The 20,912-nt window shown below is 34.4% G+C and overlaps 1 protein-coding gene across 1 annotated transcript; it reads left to right on the forward strand.

The window, feature by feature from the left end:
* The first annotated feature begins 6,056 nt into the window (after window positions 1-6,056).
* LOC131074560 (aspartyl protease AED3) lies at window positions 6,057-7,536 on the forward strand. The gene is given in 2 exon segments (XM_058011197.2): window positions 6,057-7,144; window positions 7,147-7,536. Coding segments are annotated over 2 exon segments (1,383 nt in total). The 5' UTR covers window positions 6,057-6,108; the 3' UTR covers window positions 7,494-7,536.
* The last annotated feature ends 13,376 nt before the right edge of the window (window positions 7,537-20,912 follow it).

The following is a 20,912-nucleotide window of genomic DNA, read 5'->3' on the forward strand; positions in this document are numbered from 1 at the left end:
TAGGGAAATTGGTCTAAAGTCGCTCGTGGCTTAAAGTTCCTTCTTTTTAGGGATCAAAGCTAAAAATGTGTGTTTTATTGCCCCGAGTATGGTTTTTTTAATTCTTGACTCCTCCATAACCTTATAAATGTCATCTCCTACTATTTCCTAAAACTACTAGAAAAAGCTTGTTGGAAAACCATCTGGGCCTGGAGCCTTATCTGGGTTCATTTGGAATACCACTTCTCTATCTTCATCTTTATTTATCTTTTTATAAATCTCTTTGTTATGGTCCTTTGTAACAATCTGTGGGATGGCCTCCAAACATTTCTCTCTGACCTCCCTATTCAATTGTACTTCCTTATTTAGGGTTTCTTCAAAAAAAATTATTACTTCCTTATTAACCTCCTCTAATGTTTGAGTCTTCGTCCCATCTATGAGTCTCCATCCCATCTTTTTTATAGATGTCTATGAATCTATTTCTTTGCTTATTAACCATTGATATTTTATGGAAGAATTTAGTATTTATGTCTCCTTCCTTAAGCCATATCTCGCAAGATTTTTGTCTGCAATGACGTTCTTCCCTTGCCATTATTTCATTCAGTTGTGCCTTTAATAATTTCTCTATTTAAAATTCTTCTACTCTCATTCCCTTTTCAATTATAATCTCATTGAGATTTGATAGTTCTTTTTCTACTCTAGATTTCTCTTGGAATGTGTTTTTGAAATAATTTTTGTTCCATTCTTTTAATTTCACTTTGATATATTTAATATTTGTTGAGATGATATATATATATATAATTGATCTCCATGCTTTATCTCGTGCCACCATTTTGCTATTAGTTCTTTCAAACTTGAAAGGAATGCATGTTGTGTGATCATCCTATTTTGTTGATAACTATACTAGATAATGACCTCTGATCCTATGTATGGAAGCATTGTTACCTCATAGTATTGCATTTGACTATCCCAACATCCCATGCTCAATAATATATCTAGTCTTTCTATTATGTTGGTGAATCCCTTTCTATGGTTTGTCCATCTAAAAATGCCATTCCTTTCCTGCAGATCCTTAAGAGGATTATTCTCTACAAAAGTTTGGAAGTCTGATTGCACCACAAATATTTTCCTTTGACCACCCAATTTTTCCTAGTTGTTTAAATTAACATTGAAATCTCTAATTAAAATTCCTTTCTCACCCCTAGAGCCTTCAATTATTTTTGTTAAATGCATCCATAATTCTCTTTTCTACATTGTTTGGGTTGGACCATATACATTTATAATATATAACCTATCATTGGTTTTTAACATTCTACATTTTAATATGATCCACCATTTATTGTGTTCTATCATTTCGCCATCAACCTTGATCGGATTCCAAATCATACCTAATCCCTTTGAAGCCCCTTTTGAGACAAAAAAATGTCCCCTCCATTGTTTCCAATTGTGTAATCTCTTCTCACATTCCTCTTTCTTTAGTTTAGTTTCTTGAAGAAGACAAACATCTACTTTTGTTTGATCAATTAGGTTCTTTATTAGGTACCATTTGTTAGGGGAATTAATGCCCTAACATTCTATGTTATTATTTTCATTGAGGTTAGGGTCGAGGTTAAGCTCCTTCCCAAAGCTTGTTATCTTTTTCTTCCTTTTGTGGTCTACTAAAGAGGCTATAGTCATTTTGGACTTGTTTGAACTTGCTCATCTTTTACTTTTCTCCAAGATTCTATTATCCTTGATTCTTGATTATATTTGTTCCAACATTATTTCTTCTATCATCACAGCTTCATCATATTCTAATTCCTATGCCTCTTCCCCTATATCCTTTGATTCTAAATCCTCTTTAGTCTTAGTTTTCCTTATTGTTTCCTTCCATGCTTGTTTCTTATCTATGTTTCCTTTCTTACTTCCTCCTATTACCAAATGATTTATCTCCCATCTTGTTTCTACCTCCATCTTTGTATTTCTTATTTGATTATCCAGTGGATTACTTTTTGGTTCTCTTTTGTCACTCTCAGAACCAACTTCCTTGTGAGTTGCATCCACAAATTCCATTCTTGCTTCACTTTTGTGACCCTATTTATTTCTACCCTCAACTTCTTGTCTAACTTCCTCTAATTGTTGATAAATAGTTTCTCTCAAACCTTCTATATCCTTAGGGAGGACCACTAGTTCTACCTCTTTGTCCCTATTTTGCTTGAAGTGTTATTCATTTCCCCTCATATCTATATTGTGCCTTTACTTCCAACACCTATTATTACTTCTATTGTATTTTACTTTCTTTTCTTGAAAGGGCTTTGTTTAGTCTCCCTACTATGAGGTGTATTTTTCTCCTTCTTTATCTCTCTTTGATCATTGGTGTTAAACATTAATTGTGAAGGGCTAGGGGTTTCAAATACATTATTAGCTATATTCTCTCTGTGGAGTTATGTTACGACCATCACCCCGCTTGTATTTTTTATTTCAAAAGGAAATGCTCTAATTGTCTACCTTGCAAGTGGCTTGCCTTCTATTTCTATCTTCCCCCTTCTGAAAATATTTGTAACTCTTTTTTAACTCCTATATCCATATCTATTTCGACATAGATGTTAACAACATCCCCTATTTTACCATTCAGGAAATCTTCATCAACTCCTAAAAAGGATCCCAATCTTAATAATTACTTCCTCACTCCAATATTATATTTTTAATCCCACCAAACTCAAGCATTTGACTGATTTATTAATTTTGCATTTCAATGGGTCAAAGTTTGAATTCCATTTTAATTTACTGAAACTGATTCCTTTAAAGAAACTTGGGCTCCCATATAATATATCATGTTTTAACTTCATATCTAAACATTCTATTAGAAAAAAGTCATTTTGTAGGGGGCGAATGCTTACCTTTTTGGGTATGTTTTTTTCCACCAATCTGTGATCTCTAATTCATTCCCCCTTCTCCACTCCATTTGACAATCAATGTTGGTTATTTCCATCTACTTGCTATTGGGTTTGTTAGTTTTGATGGCATTACAAACAACTTATTGCTCATATTTTTCTTCCTCCAGACTCCTTCCCAACTCTAGTCTATTTTCCCATTTATTAGTTTTTGTCTCTTAATATTTTTGTCATATCCTTTTTTTTAGAAACCTATATAAATCTCCTCTCAGGAATTGACTTTGGATATTAATAGACCTCATTTTTTTTCCACTAAGGTTTTCTATAATTTTAGGGGTGATCCTTTTATCCATTAGGATCTTATTGTCCAATAAGTTTGAGTGCATCTAGAAGCTTTGTTTTATTTTCCATTGGACCTTGCAAATCAGGATTTTGTTTTCTCCTATCACTGGAGAAAACCATGTCCTGTTCCTTTTCCTTCCCTGATTATTCATTCCAAGATCTTCACCATTTTGTTTTCTACCCTTCAGGACCTCTATACATGTTCTCCTACGGGATTCCTATTGAAATATCCCCTTGGATTAGGGAGTCTGACAATTCTTTCCAGAATTTTTCTAGCTATAAGCTCACCGGTTTCCATAAGGAAAGACCATTTGTTTCTATGGTAGTTTTCCCACAAATTAATAGTGGAGTATGGTTATTGTTGTCCAAAGCTTGTCCATTCCCTCTATTGTAATTGAAATCTGTTATTTCCAAACCAAGGTTTTCCCATTGGTGATTGCAAAGCCAATTAATAGGGTTCTTTATTGAGACTCATAATTTTTCCCATAGATGATTGGTGGAGTATAAGTATAAAACATAATTAAACAATACATTGCCAGGACATAAGCTATAACTCAAGGAGTATATATGTGACAAGGTTTTTACTAAATATGAGGCTATACTCTTAACAAGGATGTAGAGAGTTATTTCATTGATGAAAAAAATTGTAATAAACAAGTAGGTTATGTTTTTATTACTTCATCTGATGTCCATATGTGATGATCTTTGGTTAATTTGTTTATTAACATCTTACTACCTATCTCATTATATATATTTGTTTTCACAATATGAAAATTTTAATAAAGATAGTATATCTTGGTTATACCACAAACAAGAAGATGTTAGGACATGAAAAAATTAATTCTCTATCATGATACCTACAATAACATTCAGTATGTCCACCATCTCAAGAAAGAAATCCTCTCATCCTCCAACATGCCCACTAAGTATTTATGTACATACCAAAAATAATATGGTTTCCCCTTTTTAGGGTCTCAAATACCTCTTTTTCCAAGGGTGGTCACTTGGATAAGCACACAACTTAAGATAGGTCACCTAACATAGTCCCAAGAAACCCTCTAGTTAAAGGTATACAAAAGGTTTTTGGTGCTAAAAAATACTTGGAATTCAACTCAAAGGATAAAAAAGATGGAAAAGATGCTAAGAGAGATGAGAAAATTGTAATCTAGGTAGAAAATTCTAAGAGGGTGTATAATTTGTGTCATGTAGGTCATGATTAAGACAATCAAATCATTATGTAAATTTTAGGTTCTTATAATTTCAAAGCTTTATATGTGAGACCATTTTTTTACAAAATCCTATGTCATGACAATGTAAACTATTGTGCCATCATTTTATTATAGAGAGTTATTTCCAATTCAAGTCAGTAAAGAAATTTATATATTTTTAATACAACTATTATTGTGTAATTGATTTTTTGGTTTTCAATAGTGAGGCTATGAATCCCAATTGACCTTGGCTACATGGATAGAGTTTCTAAGCACAATTTATTTCAAGTTTTCATGGTCTTGTAGTTCTATCTACACAAACTTGATATTTTGAGATTTGGTCATGCTTCTTGTAAGCAACATACTAGATGGCAAATATGTCTATTCAAAGTTGGACCTAAAAGCATATCAAAACTTCTAAGGCCTCATTTGTGTACCCAAAAATATGTTACATTATTTATTTTTCTATATTGAGTGTTATATGTAATTAAGGGAAACTTTAAGAATGACATGATTTAGGCTAGTTATTGTATTTAGAAATACTCTTTGATTTTTACCTTATTAAATAGCCAAAGGTATAATCAGTTGATGGATGGATTGACTTTATAAATTTGAATGAATATGTGAAGACACAATGGACAAATTTGTAAAAATGACACATGTACCAATAGAATTGAAATTAGATATCAAGCAACAAATTGTTCACTAATAAGAGCTCCCACATAACAAAACTCATTTGGAGTATTGTTGTTATGCTATACCCATGTGGATGCCTATGATTATATTAGACCAACGATGATAACCTTTTGCTAATTTTTCTGGTTAGTCATGGTAGTCATCACCAAATCACACAAAATATCAACTCCTACGTGCAATATACACCTCACATTACTAGATAATTCAATAAATAATATTCTCCATCCCCTTGCACTATACACAATATCAACCTCAAATAACTAGAGAATTCATTATAAAGGATTCACTATTTATAGTCCACCCCTCACACCATGCACTATTTATAAAGGATTCACAGAGCATAAATTTTATTTTTTGGATTTGGTGCAAGTTAAATAAATTAAATAAGAGATTCTATTACTTAATTATTAATGTTATTTTATGGATAAGGTTTTTTCGTTTTTATAATAGATCACAAAATAATCTATAATATTAATACTGAAATATATATATATACTTTCAAATAAGATTATAAACTATTAAAATATAATTTTCTTTAATATTATTTCTAATGAATATGAATTTGAACCTTAAATTTATATTGAAATATAATAATTATGTAAAGTAATTTAAAAGCTGTAATAAAGTTGTAACTATATAAACCAAAACATGACATTTTTATCAGATAAAAATTTTAACATATTTTGGACAAACAATTAAAATTTTATGAAAAATTATAATAATTCCATCTATTAAATCGATCAATGATTATCCTACCAAGAAGACCAAAAAATATCTTGCATCTAAACAATCAATGTATGGCGCTCGTCTAGCACTTAAAGAATGGATGGGCCAGGCAGAACCAAACAAACATGGATTGCGTACGACGCTGGCATTACCATTCAAAATAAGTGAACCAAACAAAAAGCCTGGATTGCGTTGTAGGACGGGAATTAAAATAACTACAGTTAGAACTGGAGGGGCCGAACTGGAGAGGAAACGTAATCCTAAAGCAAGTCATCGGCTCGACAATGGCAAAGCGTGCATTTTCTATTCTAGTGTCTTTTTTATTACTTGTTTGTGTGTGGGCAGAAAACAGTAAGGTTGGGAGAGTAAACCTTGCATCATTCAAATGGAAAGATGCAAAGGATAACAAGAACTGCTCTGCGCTTGAATTGGGAAAATCAAGTTCGACTGTGATGCACTTTCAGGGCAAGTGTTCTCCTTACCGCTTACCCAATTCAATATGGTGGAGGGCAATATCCCAGTCAATCAAAGGCGACAACCAGCGCTACAGAGCAATGATGAAAGGGAGATGGAGCGTCGGCAAGAGTACCGTTAATCCCCAAGAGGACGCGGACCTTCCTTTGGCCTCGGGACAGACCATCAACACGGGAAACTACATTATCAAGCTCGGTTTCGGCACGCTTGCGCAGATCTCTTACAGTGTCCTGGACACCGGCAGCATCATCGCCTGGATTCCCTGCAACCCCTGCTCCAGTTGCTCAAGTGGGCTTCAATTGTTCGAGCCATCCAAGTCATCTACGTATAAATACTTCGCTTGCGCTTCTCAGGAGTGTCAGTCTCTAGGCTTGTGTGAGAATAATAGCAACGATGTCAACTGTAGCTTTGGTCAGATCTACGGCGACCAATCAGAGGTGGACGAGCTCTTGTCATCTGAGACGCTCTCTGTGGGCTCTCCGCCGGTGGAGGATTTTGTCTTCGGATGTGCGAACGCGGTGAGCGGACTCATCCAGCGCTTATCGGTGCCCGGTTTGGTTGGGTTTGGGAGGGATCCTCTCTCCTTCGTTTCTCAGACGGACACGTTATATGACAGTACGTTCTCTTATTGCCTTCCTTCCCTCTTCTCCTCTGCTTTCGCGGGGTCTCTCCTGCTGGGGAAAGGGGCTCTTTCTGCTACGGGCTTGCAGTTCACGCCCCTCTTGTCCAACGCTAGGTACCCTTACTTCTATTATGTGGGGTTAAATGGAATCTCTGTGGGTGAAGAGCTTGTTTCCATCCCAGAGGGGACGTTCACCTTGGATCAGGCGACAGGAAGAGGGAGTATCCTTACAATGCCATGCGAGATTCCTTCCGCCGTCAGCTCTCTAATCTGACTTTGGCTAGTCCCTCATCGCCTTTTGATACGTGCTACAACAAACCGTCAGGCGAGGTGGAGTTTCCTCTCATCACGTTGCATTTTGACGATAGCCTGGACTTCACTCTACCCCTGGATAACATTTTATACCCTGGGAATGAGGACAGCTCCGTGTTATGCCTTGCTTTATCTCTTCCTCCGGGCGGGGGAGACGCTGTATTTTCCATAATAGGGAACTATCAGCAGCAAAATTTTCGAATTGTGCACGATGTCACGGGGTCTAGACTTGGAATTGCTCGCGAGAACTGCGATGGTTAGTAGTTTGTTCATCGTATTATCACCTAAAATACCTTAACCAACATGCACTCTGCTTCACTATAATACCCGAATAATGTTGTAAGATACTGTTGTAATAAGCACAGTCGCATTTTCCTCCGTTCATAACTACCATCAAATTTATCTAAGAGGTGCATTCGATGGCTATTGTTAGAGGAGGAGTTAGGGTTCAATTATTGTGATAGAATTTGTGGTTATTATAATATCTGATGATATATTTATCTTATATATGTAAATAATCAGTTCACATGTAAATTCAAAAATAATTAATGTTGATCAAGATGGACTCATTTGAACATTACAACTCATGAATGTTATATTAAAAAGCATAAATATACTTCTTAACAAGTGAAATAAACATTTTTTTGTTTGAAATAAAATATCATAACTATCCACTATAAGTGAATCATTTATAAATAAGATTTTCATTTAAACAAGCATTGTTGTCATAATGAAAAAAGTATTTTTTTTATGTGTACCATTATTGGGGTAGCAATGTATATGCAAGGGAGTATTTCATATTAATAGTTTGTCCTATCACAAAAATAAAAGGTGAGACCAAAAAATACCTTGTACTTTTCCATGAAATGTGAAGGACTATCAAAAAGTTTTTGTTCAACTATTCATCCATTTGTGTTGGATATTAAAATTAGAGATAACAAGAATAATGGTTACCAAAATGTATTGTGATCATTTAAGTTGCATATAAGTTATACTTTAAATAATATGATATTGTGCTAAAAACAAATTATATTGTTTTGTTTAACTACCAAGACTAGTATGATTAAGTTTAGGTCAAATATTTAAATAGATAAGACCCACACCTCCAAACATTAGTTATAAATAGATAAGAGACTAGTTCACATTTCAAAACAAATAGAGCTTTTACGATATTCCATGCTACTACAACATGCTAGCAAAATTATCTTACACAACTATTGACCCCTCTATGGGTTCACTATGAATAACTATACAAGTATTATTTATTATCTACAATGAGTGGTGTGTTTTGTTTTAAATATATTTTTAAATTGTAGTCTATTGGATAAGAATTGATTCGGTTTTGTTAAATAAGGCATAATTTTAAATAATACTTATGATGTAATAATCCATCTTTAAAATACATTAAATTTAGAAACTAAAAGAATCCATAGAGTTGTCTAATGTTTTATTGCATATGTATTAGTAGATGAATTATTTCTTTAATATTTAGAGCTCATTTATTATTGTAATACACTTAAATACAATTGAAATGTCATACCTATAATATATAAATTGGATTAAAATGATAAATTATTTTATTTATCGTACAATCTGCCCCATTAATCAATCTATCGTCCACCCACAAATTTTGAACCAACATTATGTGTGAGATAGAGAGAAGAAAGATAGAGAAAGATAGAGATAATAAGAGTTAGAGAGGTAGAGAGAGAGAGAGAGAGAGAGAGAGAGAGAGAGAGAGACCTATAATCTTCTATCAACAACCATAAAATCCTACACCCTAAACACTAAACACTAAGAGATGCATATTGAACCCTATACACTAAATCCTAAACCTTGACATTAATAATTTAACACTAAAAATATACCCTCAACCCTAAATGATATACTCTCAACCCTCAATCATAAACCCTACAAATTATCAACTCTAAAATTGTACCCTCAACCCTAGACCCTATACCCTCAACCCTAGAACCTATAGCCTCAACCCTAAATCATATACGGGCTCAACCATAGATGTTGTACTCTCAAAACTTAATAAAGGCTATACTCACAACCCTCAACCCTAAATTCTAGATACTCTCAAACCTTATACTTAAATATTATACTTTCAACCCTCAACCCTATATTCTATATTCTCAAACCTTAACCGTAAATGCTCAACTATCAACCCTAAATGTTATATACTATCAAACCTTAACTCTAAATGTTATACTACCCTTTACCCTAAATTCTATACTCTCAATACAAATCCCTAAATACTATATATTATATTGCCAATCCTCAACATTAAAGCCTTGGTCTAGAGAGAGATAAAGGTTTAAAGAGGAATCAAGAGAGGAGGAAGGATAAGGAGAGAGAATAAGGGAGGGAAAGAGAAAGATGGTGAGGAGGAAAGGAAAGAGAGATAGAGTATTTTTCTCTTATAAAAAATATGAGCATGTTAGAGAGAATTTATCCTTACAAAAATATGAGTGTATAAGAGAGAGAGAGAGGGAGGGAAGAGTGAGAGAGATAAGGAGAGATAGGAAGGGAAAGAGAGAAAGATACAGAGAAATAAATAAAGAGAGAAAGGACGTTACATGTTCAAGGAATGCAAGTGTGTTATAACATGCTCACTTTCCTAACAGAATATGTTTTCAAGGGTAGGGAACAGTTTTTGTTCCTGAAAATGCAAGTGCAATATAACTCGTTTCCATTGTATATTGCTTTGAAAAATCACAACATTAAGTTTGGACTTATCTTGGTTATCCAATCCAAAGGCTTAGACTAACATTTCAAGGACCAAGGATGTGTTTTTGGCAAAACAAATTAAAATGACACAATGTCGAGTGTTTTATCCAACAAGTTTGTATGTTTTCAATGTCAAGTCAAACAAATGACATAGTTACATAGAGCTCTCTCTTATCTTTTTAACCATGTAATTTTTTCACATTTCAAATATAATATTTTGATCTTAAAATTATTTTTATAGTGTCCCCATTTTTAGTCAAAAACTTATATGTGGTATATTTGGTCTCATTTTTTTTACTCATTCAATATATTTTAAAAAATCACATTTTTAGATGATAGAGTCCATTCTACACACATTCAAAAAGATGATTTTTAATTAGTTTCAAAAAAATTAGGGGGAAGCATGCTCAGGGCATTGTTTTTGGGTGTATCCACTTTTAAATTGGTAAAAAATAGTATATTAATTAAAAAATTAGCAATAAAATGGACATAAACTACATGGTGTAAGATAATTTTTCACCATAGTAATTTTTAAAATACTAAAAAAAATTAACATTTTAGGGGGTTAACGCCAAATGCTACGTCATTTTTTTGATAAAATAGGACCACTTTTTGGTAAACCCATTTTTTACTCTATTAATCTTCACCATTTTCAAAAAAAACTATTATAGTTTAGAAAGTGCTAGGGTTTGCACCCAACCCCAGGAGACAATAATCAGGCCATCCTTCAAAACCAAGAGAGAACCAACAACAAATATGATATTTCACTAATCTATGAATTGCATTGATATGAGAGGTGGAAATAATTTACAATAGCCTTGCTTATAATGATAAGAGTGGAGGAGAAGGGAGCACGAGATATGGGCATGTGTCTCAATATCAAAAGAGAGTAGGTGGATCACAACCACTCCCAACTACCCAATTAAATGCTAGTTACCTGAGTGAAAATTAAGTAAATATAAATAAGAAAAATTATTTATTTCAACACACCCCCCCCCCCCCCCCCCCGCCTTAAGTGCAACTTAAGGGGTAAAACTATACAAATTGAGATGCATTATGTGTCTTGGCAACAAAGCCATGTTAGGTACTCATGTACAACTACAACGCAATGCAATTTCTCACAAATGGATAAAAGTAGAAGAAAAAAAATTTGAAGAAAACTCCTCTCCAAATAAGAACATGAATAACTAAGAAGCCTCTAAAATAATGTCCTAAAAGAATGAACATGAATTTAATATCACCAAAGCATGAAGAAGTTGTAGACAACTATCCAAAGAAGATTGATATGGTGCTATAACTAAAGAACCTCCTCTGAAAAACATGATGATTAGGATCAAGAAGACAACAATCTGCATGAATGCCCCAAATGACACTACTAGGACACTGATTAGATGACAACAGTTCAACAAAAATCATCGATCAATCTAATTGAAAATACATAAGGCACATGAATTTGTACAAGTGGCCCCAATGATGCTACTCAACCAATAAATTTTCATGAGTGATCTCATCATCACTACTCAACCATTGAAGTTGAAAATATAGGTGCAATAGTTTAGAGAACCATGATCAACTAAGGAATGCAAGTTGCCTCCACAAAATAGGAATGCAAAAGCGTCTCAACTCACTCGAAGCGAAATCAAGGAAGCATTAGCACAAACAATATGTTACCCCCCATAATACTAACTTGGGAGAAGTATAACAGGTCCACTAAAATTGTGTGTCACTAAGAAATGCATGAAGGAGATGATACAATATTTGAAGTGACCAAGATAGAGTGCATGCAATTAAATAAAGGGTATGCACCAAAACTAAACACATGCATGAGATAGAATCTCGAAGATCCTATTGTTGTTGTGGAGGGATGCTCACTTGACAAAGATATGATTGACGAACAAAAAAGGCACTACACAACTTCCCATAGCACTCCCTCCCTCAGATTAGTTGTCTATTCCCTCTCTAATTAGTTAGGGCCTAGACATGAAGGGGCCTCACTCCTTCAGGCAGTAGGGTTTGTTAAATCACTATACTGGTTTCAAAACCAAGGATGCTCGAATGATCTTGAAGAAAGGATGGTCAAATGCTTTATAATATAGTAAGGGTAAAATAATATGGCACAACATTTTATGCAAAATACATGATGTGACACTTTATCTCAATGTGGCTACAAAAGAAAGTGTTTAAAATATATGCTCAAATGATCCATAAGGGAAAAAAAATAGAAGAAAAATACCTATACCGATGGATAATGCATGAAACCATTGTTCTGATGATACCTCATTTGACAAAAGCAGACATCATTGCCCAAGTTATGATTATTTGGAAAAAAAAAACACCAAATTAGAACTGAAAGGTTATAAAAAAATGGCCTACCCCTCTTAAACACTCGGGGGCTAAAGTGTGGTCACCACGTAACCATCAGCTCAACAAGTCAGAAAAAGAATTCCCCCCATTGACAAAAGGGCCACCAAAAGAATAGAGCAAGGTGGAGATGGAGTAGAAGGGACCAATGGTAGCTTTGCGCACCAGCCCCCACACACAACCACGAACCATCATATGTACCACATACCATGAGTCACTCCACAGATCAACAAGCTTCCACACGGACTACAGCATCACCACACCATCATGACGAGCTAACCAATGTCTAGAAAAAGCGATGAGGCTATCAATCTAAAAGGGGTACAAAGAGATATAAGTCGTGCGACCAAGGACTGACGGATAACTACCACATCAATTCATAGTGTAAATTAAGCGATGAGTAAATTGTTAATAAGTGAAGTTTTCAAGTCGGGGACCTGAAGCAATGCCTTATGATGAGTGGTTGATCTCAATAAAGACTGATTAAGATGATTTTGAATAAATATGGAATATAGCAAACGGGTTGCAAGCTGATGAAAACTCTACAAACCAATACAAATCTGACTAGTTTGGACCTTAAATTACAAGCTAATGAAAACTCTCAAAAACTTAAGGATACCATGTTAGAATTTGCACAAAACCCGAGGAGCTAATTTGTAGACCATCCTTCATAACAAAGAGAGAACCTACAACAGAAATGATATTTCACCAAGAGATGAATTGGAGGTGAAAAATAATGTACAATAGCCTTTCCTATAAAGGCAAGAGTGGAGGAGAAAAGAGCATAAGATATGGACATGTCTCAATCTCAAAGGAGAGTTGGATTAAAACTAGTTCCAACTACCCAATTAAAATCTAGTTACCTAAGTGAAACTTAAATAAATGTAAATAGGTCAAACTATTTACTCCAATAGAAAATAGATTTTGGGCAGTACAACTTTTTTTCTTGTTGCATCTTCAAATTTTACGTATAACTATTTTCAATTTCACATTCCATTAGCCCCATTTTTAAACTCAGCAAATTTTAAACTTTGTGTCCAAATCATTGTGTAGATTAATTTTAGGTTAAAAGGGTCCTTGATTACCCTAACATACTTAGTCACTTGCCATTTCAAAGTGGGGTCATCAATGCTCTCAGTCAAAATCCTAGAAATAGTCATCCAAATTTTTGAGATTTACAAAAATAATTAAATCTTGATAATGATAAAAGTTTGTGCAAAATCCTTTTACGGAACATTATTGGTAGTATTTTAACCAATATGGAAAAAAATTAGATCAAGGCACCTTTCAATTTGAGAGATTTACAAAAAATAATTAAGTCATACAAACTAAATCAAAGGTTTTGTTCACTTTAAATGAAATTGGCTTGAAGGTTTTAGTCCTAGTGATATTTTGAACAATGTGACAATTTTTTTGTGATAAAATGATGACCTAAGAAAAAGTTGTGCATGTTTTCTCCTTCACTATAATCACAAGATTAATGGACAAATTTTATAAAGTTTAAATTTTAGGGATGAGCTTGTGAAATTGGATAGTTTGAGAAGTCTTGAAACCTAATTTTCAAGAAGTTAAAAAGTTTTAAAACTCTTGAAGTTGATGATGTAAATTTCCAACTCCTCGAGAGTCAATGATGAAGAGAAGCCTAATTTAATCATTGGATTAATACAAGTTCATAGCCTACTTTGGAATGTTGATATAAAATTAATAAAATTATATGATTATTTTTCTTTACAAGGTATAAGTTTTAAAGTTTTAAAAGTTATGAGTTGTGCTTCAAACTCTAATGGAACCTTGGCAATAACTCATTTTTTTAACTTCAAAAATTATGAAGTTGTAAAGAGCTATTCAAAACTAATGGCAAATAAAAAATACATACTCATTAGCACTTTCAACCAAGTTAGTAAGTGTTTTTGGAACACTGATGTAACTTAGCAACTCTATCCAAAAGGCCGATGAAGAGGAAAAGTTGCTTGTTCAGTCTAAAGATTGTCAACACTTTTACAATAACTTCATTTAAAATGGCAATGACAAGAGTAAATGAAAAGTCATTGGGATTTATAAATAAGCTATTAACTTCATATATATATATATATATATATATATATATATATATATATATATATATATATATATATATATATATATATATATATATATATATATATATATATATATATATATATATATATATATATATATATATATATGCCAATGACATCATTCTTCCTGCCTATCTCTCCTAAATTAATAACTATTCACAATATATCCATTGATATGGCTCCTCTAAGGCAGAATATATATGAGTGAGTTATTTATATAACTAATCAATGATAGATTTTCTTTGAGCAACAAGTATATACTATTCGACATAGACATTTAGAAAAGAGTACGTTGAAATGATTTTAGAAGTGATTTTAGAGAAAGAAGAAAATGATTTAGAAGTGATTTTAGAGCAAGAAGAAAATGAGTACCTTGAGCCAATGCACTTGGCATATATAACACCAAACTCACAAGCTTCAACAATATACTCTAAGTTACTGCCAAGATTGGAGTGTTGGAAACAAGTAGGTGATCTTGTAGATCATAGTTTCTAGGGCATTGATTCCTTGACATCTTCACCGGCATTAAGTCCACTCTTATGAACAGCTTAAACATGAAGATTTGATCCCTTCCATTGCAGAAAACATGAAAGATAATAAACATTGTGTGTCAGTTGTTGTTAGGGATTAGCTATCCAATTACATAACAGTTATTGAATTCGGTTTTAGTAGAACCTATATAAATAAATCATCTATCCTCATAATCATCAAAATGATTTTTGGAGAGTTTATACTCTTGATATTTTGTATCGATGATCTACTGTTTATTTATTTGCAGTTGTTTTGTTTTATGCAAAAGTTTAATACCATCAATTAAGCACAGGAATATAAGAGGAAGTCTGTAGAAATTTTACAGCCTAGAAGGTAGAAAAATTTGCAAAGGGAGAATTTGAGAGAGGTTTCGAGGCATTGGTACATAGAAATCAACTTGCAGTCACAAGGTGAAAGATTTCATTTTGCAATTAAGAGAAAAGTTGATCCAAATTTTAGATTCTATTTTTTGTATTTGTTACAAAAAGCAGCAATAAATATATATAAAAGAAGTAGCAAATTATCTAGTTTATTTATAAAGGAAAATTTGTTTTGAAATTTTATTGTAATAAAGTTTTATTGAAAGGTGTTAATTATTTGGAGAACTAATTTGTTGCATTAAGTCTATTTGAGAAGGCAAATCTGATATGTACATAAAGGTTATTGATTCCTATTTTTTATGGAATAATTTTGTCTTATTGGAGTATAAGAATGCAAACTTTGTTGAGGTCTAAAGATTTGTGGGATTTTGTCTATAAGGGGTATGAAGAACCAACCTGAAGATATACATGAATTGACTAATCAACAACAAAGAGAACATAAGAAAAATAAATAAAAAGATTATGAAGTTTTATTTTTAATTCAAGGTGCAATAAGCCAATTAATTTTTCATAGAATAAGTGGTGGTGTAAATTCTAAAGAGACATGGAATACTCTTGTAAATGCATATCAAGGTGCTTATATAGTTAAGTTGCAAACATTAAGGAATTTTTTTTTAAATGTTAAAATGAATCAAAATAAATCAATTAATGAGTTTTTACAAAAGTTGAAGGCATGATAAACCAAATGAGAATTCTAGGAGATGATGTAAGCAATCAAAATGTGATTGAAAAAATATTAAGAATTTTTCCATCCAAATCTGATAATGATGTCTCCACAATTGAAATTTCAAAAGATCTTATATTGATGAAAATTGATGAGTTAAGTGACATATTATTGACAATAGAAGAATGAATGAAAAGAAATCAAGAATCTTTAGAGAAAACATTTGCATATAAGGTAAACATAAGAGGTAGAAAAGCATAATTTTTCTAACCTAGTTATCACAAAAATGGTTATGCCAATGATTCCAAACATGAACATAGAGGTGATTCTAGTCACAATTACAGAGGCAGGGGTTGTGATCATGCCAATGATTCCAAATATGAACATAAAGGTGATTCTAGTCACAATTACAAAGGCAAGGGCTATGATCATGCCAATGATTCCAAATATGAACATAAAGGTGATTCTAGTCACAATTACAAAGGCAGGGGCTATGATCAAGGACAAGGCTCTAGTTTCCAAGGAAGAAGTAACAATTATAGAGGTAGAAGTAGAAATAGAAGCATGGATAGTATTAGAGAAAAAGACATGTTCAATGTTTCCATTGTAACAAATTTGACCATTAGGAATCTAAATGTTAGCATAAGCAATCTAGTAATAATTGATAACTCAATGATGAACGAATAGTACCAAACTGGTACTGAGTGGGGGGGGGGTGAATCAATACAGACAAAAATACAACCTAAAACTAGTTTGTCAGTAGACACAGTGTATTGACAAACAAACAGTAACACCGATCATTAAACAAAGTACAACCAGCAAAACCCAAAATAACTGAGACAAGCATAAACCGGTTGACACTTATCTTCTCATATAATCTAACACTTCATTTCCTTTTCACGCTAATACATGAACAAGTAATCTATCATCAAAGATATACATATAACTGGTAGATCAACATGAATCACCACTTAATAGAAAACAAACACAGCATCACATGAAGAAGACATCACATTTGACACATGTATTTTTCACATGGAAACCCAACTAGGAAAAACCATGATGGGGATGAATACACACAAGCTTTTATTTGAACTCTTTGGAAGTTCGCTCTGTTAGGAGCCTTGTCCGGTTAAAGACAGATACAACAGGTTCTATTAGGAATCGATCCTGTTAGGGATCACCTAGTTAAGGGATGGCTACAATACCTGATTAAGGGTTAAACCCTATTAAATGTTACCTTGTTAGAGGATTTCAAGAACTTGATAGCTAGAGGATTTCAACTACTCAATAGCTTCAAGTTACCATGTTAAAGGATTTACAACAAGCCGGTTAAGGCTACCCTGTTAAGGGATTTCACAACTGTTGAAGTGGTTAAAGATCAATAGGTATAAAAATGACCTAACAATAGCACTCAATGCTAATGCAGATCCACTTAAACTCCTCTTCACCTTTTGCACTTACACTCTGCAAATATCACTTCTCTCCTCCGGTCTAGCAAGAATCACGTATCTCTTCTCTTAGATACACACTCACAACTTTTGCCAACAACCTCAGATAGAAACATAACATCAACCTTATAGGAAAATAGATAGGTTGGTAGTATAAACCCTAAACCCTAAGCCCATTAGGTAAAGGAATTCAAATGGTTCAATCCTGACCGTTGAGCACATTTCATTAAATGCAACAGTCTTGATCCAATCTCAAGACATTCTCCATCGTTCATTTTCCACCGATTTCATGGTGGCTGATAACCCATCATATGTTATCATCGTTTACAAACTTCGCACATTCCTGAGGTAGATAGGAACAATTTCCTTCTTTAAGATCCTTCACACACACAAGGCTTACGTGGCAACATGATCTGTTCTTCGTTACCATGTTAACTCATCACACAAAGTCATCGGTTGAGCCACACAAGCTTGAAGCACTTCAACTAGAAACCCTGAAGTTGAGACCACCAACCGGTAGTCATACACTGCTTCCATGTGCCAGTTCCCATAACCATATGCCGATTCATCTTAAACAAACACACTGCTTCACTTTGGCACAAATGTCGGTTCTCAGTGTTATACCGGTTCTCACACATGACGGTTCTCACCTCTTCAGCATATTGACATCAATGACAACATACAATGTCATTATACCCTCATACCGGTTCTTATACCAATTCACATAATGCCAACAATCTCCCCCTTTGGCATTGATGGCAATATACAAAGATATCTCTCCGCTTCACATCTTCTCCCCAAATTTCTACAGATATCTTCTCCGCTTCACATCTTCTCCCCCTTTGACAACAATGCCAAAGTGGAGGCACAAGCTTCCCTGTTCCATTATGTTGCTCCCCCTAAGAAGTAGCATCCTTCAACACATCAATCCTAAAAAGATTTGACCATGCAATACCTTCCTGATATGGAGCACATACCTTTAGTTCACCTCCTGAAGGTGTAGCACCCCTAATTCACCTCTCAAGTGGGTAAATGTGGCCTTTGGGAGAGGCTTGGTGAATATGTTTGCTAACTGTTCCTTGCTGGAAACATGTTCCAGTGCAATCTCTTTGTTTTGAACCTTTTCCCTCAAGAAATGATATTTAAGCTCAGAGTGCTTGGTTCTAGAATGTAAAACCGGATTCTTTGAAATATTGATAGCACTTGTGTTATCACAGAATATGCTTACCGATTTAGATACAGGAACTTTGAAGCCATTTAATACATGCTTCATCCAGATTGTCTACGTGCAGTTCATGAAAGCTGCAACATACTTCGCTTCCGTTGTAGACTGAGAGATACAACTCTTCTTCTTACTCATCCATGAGACTAGTCTACCACCAAGAAAGAATGCACCACCGGTTGTGCTCTTCCAATCATCCACATTACCTGCCTAATCAGCATCAGTGAATACTTTCAAATTGAAACATTGCTATATGGATACCACAATCCATAGTCAACTGTTCCCTTTAGATACCTAAGAATCCGCTTGACTACAACCAAGTGGGATTCTCTTGGACTTTTTTGGAACCTTGCAGTAATACCAACTACATGAGCAATATCTGGTCTGCTATGCACTACATAATGCAACTTACCAGTCATTGATCGGTGTTCCTTCTCATCAACCAATGTTGAGTCATCCTCTTTGGATAGTTTACAACCGATCACCATCGGTGTACCAACCAGTTTTCTATCTTCCATGCCAAAGGTCTTCAACACCTCTTTGACATACTTAGACTGAGTGATAAAGATTCCATCTTTCATCTATTGAATCTGCAGTCCAATGAAGAACTTAATCTCCCCTATGAGTGACATCTCAAACTCCTTCATCTCATCTGCAAACTCATGACTCATCTTGTCATCTCCACCAAAGATAATGTCATCAACAAATACCTCACAAATCAGAATCTGATCTCCTTCAATTTTTTTGTAGATATTGCTATCTTCACTTGTTCTCTCAAATCTAATTTTCACAAGATGGGAGTGCAGACGTTCATACCATGCTCTAGGTGCCTGCTTTAGACCATATAAGGCTTCATGTAGCCTACACACCATGTCATTGTCTTCAGATAGGGCAAATCCATCTAGTTGCTCTATATACACCTCCTCTTCAAGTACACCATTTAGGAATGTACATTTTACATCCATTTGATATACTTTGAATCTTTTAAAAGCTGCATATGCAAGAAGCATACGAACTCCTTCCAATTTGGCTACAGGAGCAAAGGTTTCTCCATAGTCTTCTCCTTCTTCTTGGGCATATCCTTTGCACACCAATCTGGCTTTGTTCCTAATCACTATGCCATCCTCATTCAACTTATTTCTGAAGACCCATTTGGTACCAATGACATTTTTATGCTCCAGTCTAGGTACTAAAGACCATGTACCATTTTTCATTGCCTTGATCGAGTCTTCATCTTTATGTGCCTCTTGACATAGGCTCAAATTCAAAGATCAAACATGAGCTTTCTCTGACCTTTCTTCTTGTAAGGATTCCAGCATCCTTATCTCCTATGATCTGCTTAGGATCATGATTTAGCTTGACATACCAAGGAATGGTCTTAACAGATTCCTCTTGCTTTTCATCTTCATCATCATCTCCATCAGTATTAGCATCTACATCTGTTGGTGTAGGAACACTATTACTGGTACTTGGTTGACTGACAACTGGTTCCCACAAGGTTACAACCGGTTCATTTACCACTTGCTCACTGCCTGTTTCCTCAGTTTTCTCAGAGGTTTCATCAACTCTTACATTGATACTTTCCATGATTCTCTGAGTCCTATTATTGAAACACTTGAGAGCTTTGCTCTTGGTGGAATACCCTAGGAATATTCCCTCATCACATTTCGCATCAAATTTTCTCTGGTGCTCACTCCTCTTGATGTAACATTTGCTACCAAACACTCTAAAGTAGCTAACCACAGGTGTCTTACCGGTCCAATACTCATAAGGAGTTTTATCCTTACCTTTCTTGATGAGTACCCAGTTCATTGTGTAGACTGCAATGCTCATCACTTCTCTCCAAAAGGTGTGAGCTACCTTTCCTTAAATCAACATGGTTCTAGCTGCTTCAACCACTGCCCGGTTATTCCTCTCTGCTAGGCCATTCTATTGTGGAGTCTGGGGGGCAGACAGTTGCCTCTTGATGCCATGTTCTTCACAGTACTTGTTGAATTCACCTGAAGTGAATTCCCCTCCTTGATCAGTTCTCAGGCACTTGATTCTTTTGCCACTTTCCTTCTCCACTAATGCTCTGAAAGCTTTGAACTTTACAAAAGCTTCAGAGTTATCTTTCAAGAATGTGACCCACATCATTCTTGAGCAGTCATCAGTGAGAATCATGAAGTACCTATCACCCTGCACACTTCTAGTTTTCCTAGGACCACACAAGTCAGTATGCACAAGATCAAGAAAATTG

The sequence above is a fragment of the Cryptomeria japonica genome, chromosome 3 (genome assembly GCF_030272615.1).
Source record: "Cryptomeria japonica chromosome 3, Sugi_1.0, whole genome shotgun sequence".
In the NCBI taxonomy this organism is placed as follows: Eukaryota; Viridiplantae; Streptophyta; class Pinopsida; order Cupressales; family Cupressaceae; genus Cryptomeria; species Cryptomeria japonica.